The sequence below is a fragment of the Cupressus sempervirens genome, chromosome 6, assembly GCF_028749045.1.
Source record: "Cupressus sempervirens isolate cs-2001-9-10 chromosome 6, ASM2874904v1, whole genome shotgun sequence".
Classification (NCBI taxonomy): Eukaryota; Viridiplantae; Streptophyta; class Pinopsida; order Cupressales; family Cupressaceae; genus Cupressus; species Cupressus sempervirens.
Window position 1 is genome coordinate 578,782,489 of NC_143123.1, and position 13,749 is coordinate 578,796,237.

The 13,749-nt window shown below is 33.7% G+C and overlaps 1 protein-coding gene across 1 annotated transcript; it reads right to left on the bottom strand.

The window, feature by feature from the left end:
- Window positions 1–5,610: 5,610 nt before the first annotated feature.
- LOC149553572 (acid phosphatase 1-like) lies at window positions 5,611–8,857 on the bottom strand. The gene is made up of 3 exons (XM_089788975.1): window positions 8,364–8,857; window positions 6,105–6,314; window positions 5,611–6,021 (listed from the first exon to the last, which is right to left on the bottom strand). The coding sequence occupies exons 1-3, from the start codon at window positions 8,780–8,782 to the stop codon at window positions 5,844–5,846; spliced, it is 807 nt and encodes a 268-aa protein (XP_089645101.1). The 5' UTR covers window positions 8,783–8,857; the 3' UTR covers window positions 5,611–5,843.
- Between the last annotated feature and the right edge of the window lie 4,892 nt (window positions 8,858–13,749).

A 13,749-nucleotide genomic window follows, 5' to 3' on the forward strand; every position in this document is an offset into this window, starting at 1 on the left:
AGCTCCTGCGAGGAAAGCAAGTTCACTACCACTTGGGAATCAGACTCAGATAATCTTGCTTCCATCCCCGCAAGCAACATTGTTCCACAACATATAAAATAGCCTGAGCCTCCATGAGATTGTTAGTGTAATCACCCTTATGTACTGAGAAAAAGAATTTAACGTCACCATAACTGCAACGAGCCACTCCCCCAATACTAGCAGGGCCTAGATTCCCTCGGGAAGAACCATCACTATTAATTTTTAGAACTCCATGGGGAGGAGGAGTCCAATGTGCATACCAATTCACCCAACCTTTCCTCTGATGTCAAGGCTTCTTGGACATAGTTGGAAACCTTTGTGCTACAACCCCATCCTGAAGATGAAAATTGAGGTGAGTGTTGAATCAGATATTCTATCTTTCAAAGGCCTCTTCTGATTATGCCCCTTAGCTCATGGGTGAGCAGGGGTAAATCCATCCTTATCTTGCATTTGAGACTTTCCCTTTCTTGTAGCATCTTGTTGATTCTTCCCCTTGGTAATATTATCCATCTGAGGTTGTTGTTTCCCTATAGTATCTGCCAAACCATCAACATTGCCAGTCGTAGAACCATCCACTCCTTTGGAAGTCAAGTAATGGGGACACTGACACTGTAAATGACCATACTCATGACAAATCTGACATCGAAAAGGGAGGGATTCATAATCTAACTGCTGCACCCAGGAAGAAGCCCCAAGGAAAATTTCCAAAGAATCTGGTAATGGGCTATTCAAATTAATTTCAACACAAATTCTAGCATAAGAAATAACCTTTTTATCAAGGGATTGATGCACAATAGTAGTCAACTTTCTTAAAAAAGAAGCAATTTTTCAGAGGATGTCTTCTCGCCAGAATTCCAAGGGAAGGCAAGGCAAGAAAACCCAAACTAGCACTGTTGAAGGGAGATCCTCAACAAAATTAAATCCTGAATGCCAAGGTTTGACAAATAACCCCACATGGTTGTAGAAATAAGGGCCTCCTTGAAAAACACGATCACGATCAGACATGCAAGAGAATACAACAAAAAAAAAGCTATTCCTTGCCGGCATGATCTCCATATCGCCTTCCACTTGCCATAAGCGGTGGATTCATGCCTCAAGAGTAGATAAGGAAATTTGGATTCCAATAAATTTTCATATCAAATCATGCTTGGTCCAATATTCAATGTCCTCCATTACAGCGACTAGAGGAATAACTAGAACAGGGTGATCATGGCTACATGGAAAACAACCATTAACTTTTTTCAACTTAAAGCTCTCCCTTGAATAAAATGATTCAGATCTCATTACATGCACAGTTGGAGAAGAATCATATGTCCTCACCAACACAAAAGAAATCTTAGGCCCTGCCATGCAAAAAATAAAAAACCCCAATCCAAAATTGTTTGTAAAAGTTTCCAAAAACCAAAACCCACACAAACTTTGTCCAGCAGCCATCAATCCAAAAAAAATAGGAAACAATATCAATAAAGGGAAAAAAACAACAGGTTAGGGATTGTGCCCTAGCCTAGACGGCAGCCACCACTTCTCATTGCTCTCTTCTCTCCTCACATCTAAAAATAGAAGACTAAATGATTCATTCCAAGCAGAAGCAATTTGATGGGATGCTCAATCATCCCTTCGTGTTCTTTTGAACAATCTGACCATGGATCGATTCTTTTAATAATGAAATTAATTTAAAAATAAATTTATAATGTTGATTATGTATATTTATTTTATAAGAATAGATTTATATATTGAATGATAAATTTATTATACTATTATAGTTTTCTTTATTTCTTATCAATTTTAAGATAAACTTATAATATTTTAATTTGTATAGATAAACTTATAATATTGATTATATAAACTTATTTCTTTTATAAAATATTATTTATTGGAAGATAAATCTATAATATGACTACGTAAAAATGAATCGACATTTCAAATCAACTTAAAGATGAATTTATATTTTTAAATTAAATTAATAATATTAACTAAATAAATTTATTTATTCATGTTGATTTAATTTAAACTATTTAAACTATCCTTCTTTTTATCTGATTTCACTACAAATTTCAAAATTTTAAAAAATTGACTATATAAGTTTGTATCTTTAAACATATTTACTTATTTAAAGATATATTTATAATATTAATTAAATAAATAAATTTATTCATGTTAAGTTAATTTAAACAAAATTAACTATCCTTCTTCTTATCTAATTTCACTACAAAATTCAAATTTTAAATTAAGAATATTTTTTTTCAACATTATAGATAGTTCCATTTTTTCAAAAGGTAGGCTTCTCAAAAGCTCTTGTTGTAAAATATATTTTCTATTCATGCATCATTGTCCATTGTTGCATTGTGAAAGCATCCTTGGTAGTGGCTTCTAGACTTTCTAATGTCCAAATTCTTTTTTGTTTTTCATTTACAATTCTAAGATTAGTTTTTAGTAGTGCATTTTAGACTTGCAAATTAATAATTCTCATTTTACATTTTTTACAAGTTTGATTTTTCATAGAATTTACTAATTTAATTATGTTCTTTTATATTAGAATACAAGAAAAGTATTTATTTATGAAGAGCTAGTTGTATCTGTGTGGTTCCTTGAAAGAAAATTGCATGGAAATTCAAGTAATAAAATAGACTTCCTGCATTACATTATGTTGAACCTAAGGAATTAAAACTCCCATCCTTCTCTTTTGATTCATTAGAAAATCAAATGTTGCTAGATTTCTATCAATTGTTGTGAAGGTTCTATACTTACCTCTTATGACCATCATAACTCAATCCATTTTTATTGACCATATCATGGAAGTGTCTGAAATTTAAACATGTATCATTCAATGCCACCTACTACTCCAATTTGAGTAAATTTAGATTTTTGTAATTTTTCATATAATCCAAATATTATCACCCTTTGGAAACTACCAACTTAACATGAACAATCTTGATGAAATCTAAAATTAGCAACTAACTATATGAATACTTCTTGCAATACCACAACCAAAAACCTTGATCTCCACTTTTTTTGTTTTATTTCACTTATTGCTAACCTAAGTAGACAATATTTTTATGAAGATCATATATGTATCTTGAAAAATATAATTGTAGTGTGGGAAGGTATGGAAAGAGACCATCACTCCCAATGTGTTATTTTTATCAAAATTGAATTTTCTCATGCTCATAATCACATTTAATAATTATTGATTTAGCCATGCTCTTGTGTTCATATCCAAAATCTAAATGCTATTTGTGGATGCTTTGGTTTGTCTCGTGAATAACAGTTGGCAATCCTCTTCTTTTGGTTTCTTTATATTCATCCACCAAGGATTCCCTTTTGTTCCAACTCTCTATAGTTGTCAATGTTGTTACCTAATAAAAAGTCAAATGTAGTTTTATTCCCAATACTAATATCTAGCTTGTTAATGGATATTTTATAAATGACCCCTTTCTCATTATCTTGAAAGAACAAGTAATTGTAATCAAATCTTCTAGTGATTACAAAGTTATTAATTTCCTTTACTTCCATCACGCATTGGAAAAAGACTCTATATGATTCTTGTCCACTCTTGCCCAAGCCTCTTTTATTGGACTAATTTTGCTAGAAATAGATTGGCCACATGGAGATATTTAGGTTTTGGGGCATTCATTTACATTTTTCTTCATCTTCAACTTTATGGCACTTTGGTCTAATTAATGGTAAAATTTAATTACAACATTTGGATTGTTATACATGTTTCCCTTGCAATGAAGTTCTAAATTTTCTCCAAAGTACTTGTTATCATTTTTGTACTATTCTTGTTCTTTAGATCCTTCAAAAATATCGTATTATATGTTAGACTATTGAAAGATCTCCTTGGGTCTCTTTTGATTAAGGAGAAGGTTTATCTTGAGCTGTCTAAGAAATTTGATGCTTTCCACATAATTTGGGTGGTCTTGTCCTTATTGACATTCAAAGAAATGAATTAACCATTTCTTATGGAGCAACGAGATCTACAAAATCTTCTTAGGCATTGTGTTACTTTAGAACTCTTTATGATATACAATCTTGGAAAGGTCTGGGCCTTCACTTTATTCGCATCATCAAAATCTAAATAAATTATGAAAAGTTTATGGAAGGAGTGGTAAGCCATTAAGTCTTGGCTCATTGGAACGAGGGTGAACTCAAAACTAGGATTTTTGTCTTCTAGCAATCTTTGGTTGTCTTTTCTAATTACTTGCTCGAACAAACCTATTTCTATAGTTCCCTTGGTTGATTCCTTGGAGCTTTTCAAATGAGGGTTTTCTTATATCTTAGACCCTTTCTTGAGAGCCACTAAGAGCTAGCCATCTTGAAATAATTTTAGGCTAAATATAGACTTGTTAAATAGGGTTAAAACCCTTTCAAATTGAAGTTTGTGGAGTTTATTCATGTAAAAATTATCATAAGGTTAGGAATTGGTGTGTCATCTTGATGGAAGGATTATAAGTGGTATCTAGATAACTATTTTTGGAATTGCAATTTTTTCAAAAGATATTGTGGTATTCTCCCCATCCACCTATGGTTGTAAAACATAATGTTGTGCAAAAACCTTAATACACGACCACTCAATAATAGTGGAAGTTTCAAATGGTTTTGTTTACCAATTTTGGGGTTTAATTGGCTCAAATTGTTTGGTATATTCTATATCAAGGTGTTACCATCGAATGTTGACTAGGTCATTTTAATTTTTGCAAATGCCTTATCTTTTTTGTAGATATTTAGAAACTCTTACTCGTGTCTACTATTTTTTCTCATAGACTTAAGCTATGTGGAATCCGACATATAATTTTTTCAAGTATTTTCAACCAAACCTTTTCTCCAAGAACATGATATTTGTAAGAGATTAGATTAAGATGTGTTCAAGATTTGCCCAAATTTGGCATACTTTTGAAGAGAAAGTTATATTCAAAACACCAACATATATGAATGTTGCTTTATTTTTAGAATCTGTTATAGATTATCACTTTTCCATGCACACTAAAGCCATTACATGCTCTAATGTGATGTTATTGATTCATGTTTAGGCCAATAAAGTTATTTTGGAGCTTTTCCACTTGTAGACTCTAATGATGCATTAGGTTAATGCTCAATATATTGTTGGTCATGTGTTGTCTTCCCTTATCACTAGGGACACCTCTTGTTTAGGTGGATACATACTACTAGGGTCATGGTCATAGTCTTTGATTTACATATTTCTCTCATGTGTTCGTCAACATGTCATGAATGGACTCCAAATCACGTGGCCAATCTTTTTCTTAGTGTGATGGTGGCATCTCTAATTATCACATCAAAAACAATTTTCTTGACTAGATCTTGTTGTCTCCCCTATTTAAAGCAACTTTTATTTATTTAATAGAATATAAGACAGAGGATACCATAACATTATGAAGCATATTCTTGATTACCTAAGCCCTGTTTGACAATCCCCTTAATTGCGATTCATCTCTCCCTCCTATTGACCGAGATATAATTCTATATATCTATGAACTTTTAAATTAATTATTGTAAGTGTGCTCTCGTTCGACCCATCCTTAAAGTGAACATAAAAACATGTAAATCTATACCACTCACTCTTGAACAAAATTAATAATAAACGATCCTATGTTTGAACTTAAGTCAATGCTTCAATAGTACGTACCAACATTAATGTACTTAAATTTCTGCCTCGTCTGGTTGTACAAACTTCTATTTAAACTATCATCCGTAGATCGAAGTATTTTTCAATTGCGATACTGGAAAACAAGGCTCAGCGGAGGATTGCTGATGGGCTAACTGCAAAATGATCCCACCTGTTCTCAATGTTAAACCCACATAATTTATGCAGAATAATACATGGAATTGGGGAGTTTGAAGGTTCGAATCCCAGCCTTCGTACCAAGGACATCACTCCACTGATCCCCAACATTGCCAAGAATACGATATCCGTCCTTCACCAGCGCCTCCCTCTTGGCAGATTTGTAGCTTGTTACCGATTTCCCATTATCCCCTTCTCCCCTGCAATCAAAGATCAATTAGATCGTGTGGAAAAAGAGAAATTTTTTGACAATTTTGCAATGAAATCGATGAATTTGAATTACCTCATGATCAGCTGCGTCCATCCTGTAAAACCGGCCTTCACCAGATTCTGTGCGGTCACATCCCTTAAACGTTCGCTTCTCCAGGTGATGATGATGATCTTCACTCCGCTCATCTTAAGCTGCTTGTAAAGAGGCAAAACGGCTTCCACTGCGGGCGCTTTTACTTCCTCCATCCAGTTCTCTAGGGCATCTTTATCAATGGGTTCCCCGCTGTAAAACAAACGAGTAAGCAATTTCATAACCTACTTGTTCAGAAGCTTTCCGAGTCCCAATCCAAAGCCTTCTTCTAATGTAGAAAGATGAGTTTTTGGCAATGATGATTGGAATTATGTGTTTTTCTATCGAAGATGGCATCAAGAAGCTGAGCTAGTTGGCATGGCGTAATTGACAAAATGACTTTGTGTGAGCAAATTGCTTGACAAAATGTTTTAAAGAGAGTATGAAACCGACACGGATGGAGCAATTGACAGACTTGGATGGAAAGAAATGTTTTGATAAATGTTTCAAGAGAATGGAGGGAGTAATTGACTAAATGTCTGCTTGCTCGCTAGGCTAATTGTTTCGGGAGACTAATATAGATAAATTGAAGAAGTGTGCCAACTGTTCGACAAAATGTTTTACGGGGGTAGAACAAATCTTTGGATAAACTACAGAAATTGAGCGTGCCAGTTGATAAATTGCTTTTGGAAAAACCGACAAAATATCTATAGAAATAAAGACAAACTGATGAAGAACTGTTTGGCAAAAAAAAATTCAAAAAAGAACGACAGGTGAGGAAAAATGACGAAGTTGAAAAGTGTATCTAGTGTTTGACAAAATGTTTTACAGCGACTATATTAGATGCTTGGAAAATTCGTAAAATCTGAATAGGTTTGGCAGTTATTCGATAAAATATCTATAAATATGTGGGGGAAACTAGGTAAAAAGTAGTAGAGAGATTTTAATATCTGATAAATTTAAGACATTTATTCAAATTACGTGACAAAATTTATGAAAGAGCATATGTAATATTCTGAACGAATCACCCATAAAAAAAATTCTTTACCAATCATGTAAATGTCTTCTGAACCAATTACCATAAAAAAAATTCTTTACCAATCATGTAAATGTCTTAATTTCTCTCTTATCTTTAACTTCTTGAAATCTAAAACCCAGGCCTTTTGTAGGACATTTTTAATGGAAAGAGAAGTTCACCATTTTCGAGAGCCAAAATTGCAAATGACAGTCTACACTGAAAATTGTGCGTCTTCATTTAACTTTACTGCCAACATTCCACTTAGAATAAATCTAAGTCCTATGAAAACATGAGATCCATTGCTTCTCTAAATCTAAACCAGAAATAAATTGGAACGTATCAGCTCTTTGTTTGAACTCAGTTTTCTGATACTGTAATTTCTTTTCAGAAATTTTAATGATTTGTTTATATTCTACTGAGTGTAAAACTGCTAACAGAATTATGTGTTTATGTATAATCCAGCATCACACACCCTGTCCATTACCCATTTAACAAACCAAAAAAAAATTGTTGTGAAGGATTACAAGACTGACTGACCCAGAAATAATAATAGCAACATGTCAAGTCAAATAAGATATTTTTTTCATCCAGTATCTGTTTGGTGTTTCTCTTAGGAGATTTTGATATGAATTGTAATGTGTTATCACTGAGATTTCAGGTCCTTGTATTTTCTACTAATTCTATGGACTCAATGACTACTTTTAGATAAAAAATTTATGGGATTTCAGATCCCTTAAAATCCTGCTTTTACATTAATCCAAAAAAATAAGATTTTTTTTTTAACAAATTTTCCTCAATAATATAATGATTTGGTCTTTCCTAAACTTTGGAATAGGATCTTCAAACTCAGATCATTATATGAAAACTGTGATACCATAAGCGATAAAGATTGTAAATTGATGAATAGATCTTCAATGCATTGACAAAGATTGCAAGTTAAGATAAAATGGTAATAGTAAGATAAGATGGTTGTGATATTGCTATCAGAATTTAACTCTCTAGTTTTTGAGTCAAATTCATTGATTCATGACTAGTGATTCAACATGAATCCATCTCTCATGACAATAAATGAAACACTTCACACTCATTGGATCTAGGTGATGCTCACAGAAGTGAAGCACCAAGACTTCCACCATCACAAAATAAGATTTCAAAAACAATTTTTTTTTCATTAAATTACACTTACAAACAAACATAATCCAAAACAGCAGCATAAATTCAATGAATCCGGGATCCAAACTTACCCAAATCTGTGCTGTTTGAAGAAGGGAAGCGTGGAGAGCAAGGTATCATCAACATCAAAGATCCAGGCGTCCTTCCCATCTCCTCCCAATTGAAGTGCTGTGAGATGCACAAGAGCCTCTTCCACTGCTCTCTCTTGATCCACATTGTACTGTGTAGATGTCATGTAATTTGCAATATAGAATGTGCATTCTCCTGGAACCACTTCAAAACCTCTCAGATTGTTCAGCTCCACATTCATTCTCCAGCTCTCACAGTAGTTCTTCAAGCTGTATTTTGCCCTGTTCCTCTTTGGACTGACCATATTGATATTCCATTGTTGTAAATCCTTGGTTGAAACAACAATGGCGGGATTCAACCCAAGAAGCACCACAACCACATAACACAGGATTGAAGTGTAGAGACACAGATCATTCGCCATTGTTGCAGTGGTTCCAAGTGAGTGAATGCTTTTCTTTCTTTGAACTTTTGGGATTACTAAATAAATAATGTTGTGAGCATGTGATGCATCGCTGGACTTTTGCAGTTTGGAGGAATCTATGAGCAGTGAGTGACCCACTGTAAATGGGACCCCTTTTAAGAGGTGATGGCCCAAAGTCTTGGTTTTGGCAGGCCCAATCATACTTCATAAAAACGAAGCATTCATTCATTCATTCTTGGGCTCCATGCGAGAGTACGAAATCCTGATGTTGGGGGTCTTGTCCCAATTGAATATCAGTTTATTTTATACAAAGTGCCTTGGATTCTCTCGTCGTAGTCTGTGAGATGATCTTTTTGTCCTTCCTGGTTGAGTTTCTGTACATGTTGAAGGCACTAAATTCCAGCGTGTAAAGCTTATGGGAATGTCCGGATGTGATGTTTAAATTAATTTTCTGGGACTTCTAAATTAAATGTTAGGTCGGGTGCAAATATTCTGCTAGATCCACCTGCCTATGGGAATAACAATTAACTAGCTGTGACTTTAAATGTCACATCCAATGCAAATATTATGCTAGATAGACGCCTATGGAAACAAGGACGCAAAGCGTCTAGTTCTTGCCATCATGTATTTTGAATTGGAGGCTGTAGTGTTCAGGTGAAATAACTTGTTCATTTTGCTAGTTATTATTGTTTGATTTTCTTGTATTTGTTTTATTTGACTAAGTGAACGAGGCAATAAGACTGCAGAATTAACTTTTCCTACTACAAAATACAATAGTTGATTTGTCATATTTTTAGAATCAAATTTGCCGAAAACAATTTTGAATGTCTTAATTGTATGATGATTAATTTGTATTTTCAATGACATTATTTACATTGAGACAATGATAACAACATTTTCTAAAGTTAAGAAAGAAGCATTTGCATTATATTCATTCATATGCATGACAACACTAAAATTTATGTTCACATATGACATATGACGGTAGGAACTAGTTGTTCCATTTTTTTAATTTACTTCATGGCATATAAAGTAATTTTATAGCTTCGATGCTATAGAGGGTGACAAAGAAGTGAAAGCTGACTAACAATTTAGAAATGTCTGAAAATAAGGTACATAGTTGTAGACATATTTGGTTTACTATTCAACCTAAGCTATTGATAGAATATTGTCTGTAAGCATATGTACAATATAGCATTTTCGTTTATGATGGCTCAATGGACTTTGTAGCAAAGGTTCTTGTAATAAAGTATTCTGTAGCTTTTTTATTCCTCTTTTGCCTGCAATGTCAACAAAAGAATTACGTTAGATATTTGTTATTGATACACGAAACATTTGTGCAATAATTCATGTTTTTAGTGTTTTTTTAAAAGTATTTATAAGCTCACCTTTTCACTTGTTTGAGTGGTTTGAAGCAAGTTGACATGTGTGATTGCATTGGCTTGGGTCAGTGTGAAAGTTGCTTGAATGCAAAGGTCTCTTAGCATGAATACAACTTTGGATTTTTGCTGCATATATTCATGATACTTGATGTTGCGGAGTGCTGGGATTAATTGGTCAACCATCATGTTGTCAATGAAGCACTGGATTGGTTGTTTATTTTCACTAAAAAGCAATGTCTTCAGGTGTAACTTGTGCACATAGTTGACATCTTGCTTGCATCCAATACAGTGTGCAGTTTCTTCTTCGAGGATTCCATATCCTTCAAATTTGTGCTGGCAGTGTGGACAAAATGCTCCAAATGGATTGGAGAATGGATTTGCAATCTTCAATTTCCCATTGTTCTGTTTCAAAGTACAGTTTGTAAGTGTCAATTACATGTTATAGCAACAATTGTTTACATTTGAACAATGATTTTCTTTTACCTCTCTAGTTTTCTGCATTATGTCATGTAACATTTGCAATGTCATTTTGTCATTTAGCTTGCAAATAAATGTGGATAGGCCTGTTCGAAGTGTTTGTTTTCGGTCTGTCCTTCTTACAATGTTTCTAAAAAGCCATGTTGGTGTTTCATTTCGAGCAAGATATTCTTCTGCTGAGATGTAGTGCTGAATAAAATTTGGATGGATTTCCAACTGCGTAGAATATACAGATAGACTTTAAAATATTGAATTGAATATTTCCATAATAAATAGTGTGCTAATTTGAAAAAGTACAATTGGAGAAGTAATTTGTATTAATTGTTACCTGTGCCCTGTCTTCCTCAGAATGACCATCCTTTATTTCTAGAATGTTGAGGTTGCCTTGCTTTTGTGCTGCAACGACCAATGCACCTACTGTTCCAATAGGGTAGTTGCTTGTGCTATTTAACAGGTTCCTTATTGTAGTGCTGGGGATGAAATTGTAGTCATTGCATATGCGATTGATTGTTTCAACAATGCTTGTTTCATTTAGTACAAGAATGCAATCACAATCACCTCTATCATAGTCTGATTTTGATTGAATTTCAAATCCAGTTATAGAGACACCCATGCCTGGGATTATTTTGTCCTCATATTGGTGGATTAAGTTTTCAGTAACAGTCACTGTTATTGTCATTTCTGCTTTAGGATCTGTTAGGTCTGCCCGTAGCACTTCTCGTGTTTTGTTGACTTTGTCAAGGTTCACTTTGTAGACAACCAAGACATCTCCTTCAAATGTGTTGCCTCCTTTTCTTGCATTCAAGTCTTCTATAGAAATGCAGCCAGGTGTTTTCAGTTTTGTCCTGCATTGGTACGTATGTTAGTGTATTTTTCGTCTGAATATGAAACTAAAAAATTGTTAAAAGAAAATATAGGTTACCTTTTTGTAGATTGTTCTTGTCTAATTTGTGTAGCCTTTCCTGCTCTTTTGTTTGCATCCATTGATTTGTCTGCATAAATTGCGGGTAGAAAAAATTTGTTCAGTGCATCAAATTCTTTGTTGCTATGTAGATATTTTGTAATTTGTATAATGTGATTATTGAATCTGAAAGTTTCATGTTAGTACAGTAATTACTAAACTACTTTGTCTTAAATTGTTTACCATGGAATATTCTAACTTGTTTTCGTTTTAAACATTGTAATATTGCATATTTTGTTTGTTGTACTACATTGTTTTTTTGGCAACAAGAAATGAGAAAAGGAATTGTTATGTTGTCTAGTTATGTGAGTTTGATGTGATTATGTGGAGTAGATAGTTGTTGGTGATAAATGTATTTGGAGAAATGTAGGATGTTGTTGGGTGAATTTTCAGTAATTCTGGTCATGTTGGGAAAAGTTGTCATTTGTCGGATGGATTTTTAATATTGTTGATAGGTGATTAGTCCAGTATGCTTCTGATTTGTAAATATTGCATATATTTGTAGTTATGTTGGACCAAATATGATCAATAAGTGGAGTGTTCATATTGTCTATATCTTGTAAGAGAAATTTAAGTTTGTGGTGTTGCATATAATTATTAAGAGTTTTAGCTCGGTTGTTTGTTGTTTGCATATTTATATTGAAATCTCCTAATATGTACAATATGTTATTTTGCTCTATGTTGTTTAGTACATAATTTAGAGCTCTTTGTATCTCATCTATATCGGAGTTTGGCCTTGCGTATAAGTTGAATATATTAATTTTATTCTTGAAGCTTGTTATTATTATTCTTTGTATTTCTACATTTTCTGTAATGTGTTCACTGATCTTGGTTGCTAATAATCCTTTTCTTGTCAAAGTTAGTAAACCATGGATACCATGAATAGAAAAGTAGTTGTATGTGTCAGTAAAAGGTTTTGAGGCATCAATTTTGCTGTTGGCTTCCTGTAGGCATAAGATGTCAGAAGAGACGATGTCATAGTCAGTTGAGAGGTCAAGTAAATGTGCATGGTATCCACGAGTGTTTAGTGAGCAAATGGTCAAATGTTGTAATGATTCCAAGCATATGTCATGATTTTGAAGTTTCCACTGTGCAATTGTATTTAGCCTTTCCATTTCTCTAATTATTTTTTGCTTGACTTTGAAATTTTTGCTTGTAAGAGGCTTCACGAAGTATAAGTGATCAATTGTTCTTGTTCGTGAAAGTGCTGTATATGCGAGCCCGTGATTTTTCACTCCTGTTGGGTCAAAAGCAAGCGCGTCCATTGTTAGTCCTTGAGATCGATGGATAGTACGAGCACATGCAAGTTGAATTGGAAATTGTTTTCGTATGGTTATTTTTTTATTTGCAGTTGTTTTAAGGATTGGTCTTGCAATGCGTAGAATTGGTACCCAATCTTGTTCAATTTCATCATTGTAGTATGTAATATACTTTGTTTTTTGTTGGTGGCCTATGTTTGCATCGTTAAATTTGATCCATACAATGTCGTGCTCGTTATTTCTAGTGTATAATTTGAAAATTCTGTCAGAGCCATTGACAATACCATCTTGTGTGTTGTAGTTTCCTGAATAAATTTCTATGAGCACTCCTTCCTTCACATTTATTTCAGTAGGAAGGCATGTTGTATGAGCATAGAGTCGTAATGCATTGTAGTTTTCCTCAAAATCATCAATTGCTCTTAGTGTAATTGTATTTCCAGGCATACTTGATAACATATTCTTGTTGTGTTTATCCACATCCGATCTCCTAAAGTATAGGAAAGGAAGAGTGGGGTCAGTTGGTATGGGTTTTATGCAGTGGTCATTAAGGTATTCTATGTCTTCTATTGTTTGTTGACCTATACGGATTCTGTTTAGAATGTGAACAAATGTGGTGTCTTTTTGACGCATTGTATTTCTCAAAGAGAAACACTTTATATTGTCATTCCAGAAATTGTAAGGCATCAAGTCTTTGCCTGTTGGTTTGCTTTCAAAGACATTTGAATCTAGAACTGGTAATGCCTGGTATAGGTCACCACAGAAGATTGTGTCTAATCCTCCAAAATAAATAGTAGGTTTTTGCATGATGTCACGCAAACGTAAGTCAATGTATCTCAAGAAAGAGGATCCCACTAAGGATATCTCACCTATGAGTAGGATTCGAAGCTG